Here is a 4,435-nt window from a genome sequence, read left to right as displayed (position 1 = left end):
AGCATACTCTGTTTAGTACCATTAAGTTGAGGCTGGTTGGTTCAAAGACCTTAAACAGGGGCACACCAGCTCACTTGGACCAGAGCCGGCAAAGGAGCGCTCCCATGAAGAGTTCGGCTGATGGCCTGGTGAACGTGGCAGCTTGCAGCAGTGGTGGTGACGAGCAGTTGATGGCAAACTGGTATTCGTCGTGTGTTTTCCATTAGCACAGCTGGTGCCAGGGAGAATGTTTGTACTTCGTTCCTCTTCTTACAATGCTCTAAACCGCACTACTAACAAATGTCGATGCAAGAGCAGAAGCTAGAGGAGTCAGATTATTTGGCACTTCTACGTAACTGTTTGCTGTTCAGCTCTTCAGTCAAGGTGCAGTAAGAACATCCTCACGGCAGTATCTGCTAAGGAAACTGCTCAGGGATGTTCCTGCTGCTGTGAAACTCGTTCCTCTGTGAGATCCAGACTGCACACTCAGTTGAACTGCACTATATTCACTCACGTTGGGAGGCTGCTTTTTGGCAACAGACTGATACTAAAAATAAAACCAACTATGCAAAACAAACAAAAAAACCCTCTGATAAATCCGTGGTGGGACTGTATTGCTTCAGAAAGTGCCGTTTTATTTGCATATGCTTTTTAGTGTCTCTTGCATGAGAAAAAGGAGGTAAGTTTAATGATGTAGTATTTTTGGAATCCCCTGTGCAAATCACCCCCAGACAATAGCAGTGGCATGCACAAAGTACAGAATTAAGTTTGGAAAATTCTCAGATATTGATCTCACCATACCAATAAAAGTATCTTGTTGCGAGGATGCTGTTTACTATACATCTCAGATAATAAAACTGAGGGGGATTCTCTTTATTTGTTTAGAAAGTAAAGCCTATGTTTTGTTTTTCATCGATTTTTTTGTTGTTGTTAAGTGGAAACTTTGAAAACATTCTGACCTTCAAAAAGGGTGCGTGTGCACGTGTGTGTGCCTCCTGAGCACTTGATTTTCCACAAGCAGAGTACTGCTGCTACCAGCTGTGGGGGAAAATGGGTTAAAGAGATTTGCTTACAAAATACATAGAACTTTAAAAAGTGACTGCCTTTAGTGTACCTTTTACCTTTGGGGTTTTGTCCTCGAGTTCAGGTCTCAAAGCTTTTCTCTGCAGGTAGGATGGGTGGAAACCAATTTAAACATAAAAGCTGGGGATGGGGGGGGTCTCACAAACTCTCAGCCGCAGGAGATGGGCATTTGACGACGAGATCGGAACACGGGCCAGACCCTGCGGCACTGAGGCCCGGGCACGCGGGGAGGGCGGCGGCTGAGCCCCGGCCCCTCGGGGCCGCTCGGCTCCCCGCCTTTGCCCCGGCGCCACGGCTGTAACTCCTCGGTGATGCCAACGTGGTGCTGGGCGACGTCCTGCTTAATCCTGACCCTCTCGGGGGGTTTCTTCGGGGTGTCTCCCGATGGGTGGGAGCTTAAATCATGATGAAGATGACGATGATGAAGAATTATAATAACGAAGCCTGCTCCGGCACCCCATGACCCCGCGTTTCCTCCCGGCCTGACTCTGCGGGGTGGAGCGGGCGCGGAGCCGCGGCAGTAGCTGGGGGGGGGACGGGACACCCGCGGGCGCGGCTGGCTCCGGGGGTGCGCCTGGCGTTTCCCCCGTCTCTCCTCCGGAGCCCTACAACGCCTGGCAGCGTTGCTCGCAGCTCTCTTCTCCTCGCCGTGGTAACGGCGGCCCCGGCGGCGGGCGGCGGGCGGGAGGACGTGCCTGGCCGCCCGTCCCGGCCGCCGCTGTTTCCGTATTGCCCGTCCCGGGAGGTCCCGCCCCCGCCCGCAGCGCCGCGGCCGCCCCAGCCCCGCGGGGAGGCTCCGGGCCCGGCGGGGGGGCGCGCCCCCCGCCCGGGGCCTGCGGCGGGGGCGCCGGATAAAGCGGTGCCGGGCCGTCCGCCTGCCGCCACAGGGGCGGCCGGGACGGGCCCAGCGGGGCGCCCCGCCATGGCGAGCCCCGCAGGCCCGCGGCAGGAGCTGGCGGCGGAGGATCGGCGGCTCCGCGGCGCGGCCCCGACGGTGCCCCGCGACGCCAAGCGGGAGGCGGCGGGGGAGCGGCTGCTGCTGCTGGAGCTGCGCCGCTGCGGGCGGCCGCTGTCCCCCGGCCCCGGCGAGCGTCGGGAGGAGGGGGAGGAGGAGGAAGAAGAGGAGGAGGAGGAGGAAGAAGAAGCGGCGGCGGGCGAAGACTGTTGCAGCAAGTGCAAGAAGCGGGTGCAGTTCGCCGACTCGCTGGGGCTGAGCCTTGCCAGCGTCAAGCACTTCAGTGACGCCGAGGAGCCGCAAGTGCCGCCCGCCGCGCTGTCCCGCCTGCAGAGCCCGCCCGCCGAGGAGCGGGACCCGCCGCCGTCCTGCGGGGACCCCCCGCCGCCCGCCCTGCGCCTGGTGCCCGACTTTCCCGACGGCGGGGAGCCCAGCGCCGAGCGGCTGCGGCGGCAGCGCGTCTGCCTGGAGCGGCTGGCGCGGCCCCCGGCGCCCACCGACGTGCGGGGCACGGTGCAAGTGCTGGGCTGCCCCGGCCCCAAGGAGGTGACGGTGCGCTACACCTTCAACGAGTGGCTCTCCTTCCTGGACGTCCCGGCCGCTCCCCTGCCTCCGGCCCCGGCGGCTGCCGGCGACCCGCCGGCCGAGCGCTACAGCTTCATCCTTTGCGTCCCGCCGAGCCTGCGGGAGGGCTCGGCCCTCCACTTCGCCATCCGCTACTGCAGCCCGCAGGGCGAGTACTGGGACAACAACGGCGGCCGCAACTACACGCTGCGGTGCTGCGGCTGCCCTGGGGGCGGCCCCGCGCCGCCCTCCGCCGCCGGCAGCCCGCCGCCCCCCGCCGCCCCCGGCTACTGATGCCGCCGGGCGAGGGGAGCCGTGGTGGCCCGGCCGGGCAGGGGGCGGCGGCCGCAGCCCCGTACCCTGCGGCCCGTCTCGGGAGGGCGACAGCCAGCGCGCCGAGGCACCGTCCCGGAGACGACCCGGAATCTGGTGGTTTCGAAGCGGGCGCTTCGGTTTTGCCGGCGAAGCACGGATGTCCGTAGGCTCGCATTGCTGTGGCTTGTGGAATTGTTTTCCTTTTTTTTTTTTTTTTTTTTTTTTGAGAGAGAGAACAAGGAGACTGAGGAGCGTGGGCTTTGCTTTTCCCTTCTTGAACTGAATTTTTGAGGTCTTGATTTGGGCTTGACTTCAGTTACCCGATTAGTCAGAGATGCATGGAGCACTCGTGTGAAAACTTAACGGCGTGTTCTCTACAGATTGAACTTACCATCCCACCCGTTTTCCCGTTCCCACATCCATTTAAAAGACACAGTACTGCGACAGCAACGGTGTGCTTTGTCTTTTATTATTTTTTTAGTTCAATGGGCTCCATAACAATACGATTCCCTGTTGTGAGCACCTGTCAAACTCATGACAGGCTTGCGTGCCCGTCCCACCTTTGCCGTGCCGGTGGCGGCTCTGAACAACAGGCAGCCTGTGTTGGGGCTGGATCTGGGGCTGGACTGGGCTGCTCTGGTTTTTGTCATTCAGCACACTTTGATACTGCTCGCCGCCTTCCCCAGGCTTGTGTGTAGATCCCGTCTGGCCAATGGCAGCCAACAGGGACTTCTGCAAAAATGTTTTTTGCTTAAAATAGACTCGTGACTTCTTTTCACACAATTGACAAGTCTAAAACCGGGACAAAGGAGGAGTTAAAATAGTCGCTGATGCTGGGTTTATCAGGAGAACTTTGGTAACACCTTTGATAATGCACTGTAAAGGAAAAAGATGGTGTCTGTCACACATACAGTTTTGTATTTCCAGATTTGGGGAGCAGTGACTGATTTGGATGACCTTCTCACCGAGGAGTGATGATGCGATACAGAGGGGGTGTCCTCAGTACTGAATGAAAACAAGTGCCTTAGTTCAGCTCTCCTTATGTTACATGTTACACCACATTTCTCAAGCATTTATAATTTATTCAGCTTATTTTGCTACATATTTTTCAGTATTTGTATGTTGCTGGGAAAGGGGTTTGTTGTGCACGCAGTTGGACTTTGTAGCGCCGGACACTTGACATTATTTTGGTAATCTTCACTCTTGCATTGCAAGCCTAGAGGTTGACTCCTACCAGTGTCCCAAGTCCTGAAATGAAGCAAAAAGTACCAGTGAAGATGGGTTTGTAAGAATAAAAAAAGCTTTTAAAAAGTTAAAAAGCTCACCAATACAAATCTTTTTTCTGTATAGCAAAATGTGACTGGATACTTCCTAGTGTCGCAACCTGGTTGTGCCCCGACCCTCACGTGTGTGCGGTGCAGAGGGGATCAGGCTGTTGGTGTGCCTCACCATAACCAGGGGCGCTGCCTGGCCATCACCAGCATTTAGGGCTGTAGCTGAAAATGACCGGGGTCCTGCCAGAGCCCGGAGCCACAAGGC

The 4,435-nt window shown here is 57.5% G+C and overlaps 1 protein-coding gene across 1 annotated transcript; it reads left to right on the top strand.

Annotated features, from left to right (window-relative positions):
- Positions 1 to 1,964: 1,964 nt before the first annotated feature.
- Positions 1,965 to 4,220, top strand: PPP1R3G (protein phosphatase 1 regulatory subunit 3G). The gene has a single exon (XM_068397141.1). The coding sequence runs from the start codon at positions 1,985 to 1,987 to the stop codon at positions 2,873 to 2,875; it is 891 nt and encodes a 296-aa protein (XP_068253242.1). The 5' UTR covers positions 1,965 to 1,984; the 3' UTR covers positions 2,876 to 4,220.
- Positions 4,221 to 4,435: the final 215 nt, after the last annotated feature.

Source organism: Nyctibius grandis, chromosome 3 (genome assembly GCF_013368605.1).
Source record: "Nyctibius grandis isolate bNycGra1 chromosome 3, bNycGra1.pri, whole genome shotgun sequence".
In the NCBI taxonomy this organism is placed as follows: Eukaryota; Metazoa; Chordata; class Aves; order Nyctibiiformes; family Nyctibiidae; genus Nyctibius; species Nyctibius grandis.
The sequence above is the reverse complement of the archived record's forward strand: the minus strand, read 5'-3'. Positions and strand labels throughout refer to the sequence as shown.

What these genes read in the sequence shown, in the direction of transcription:
- PPP1R3G (XM_068397141.1), top strand. Translation starts at nt 1,985, where the DNA reads ATGGCGAGCCCCGCAGGCCCGCGGCAGGAGCTGGCGGCGGAGGATCGG.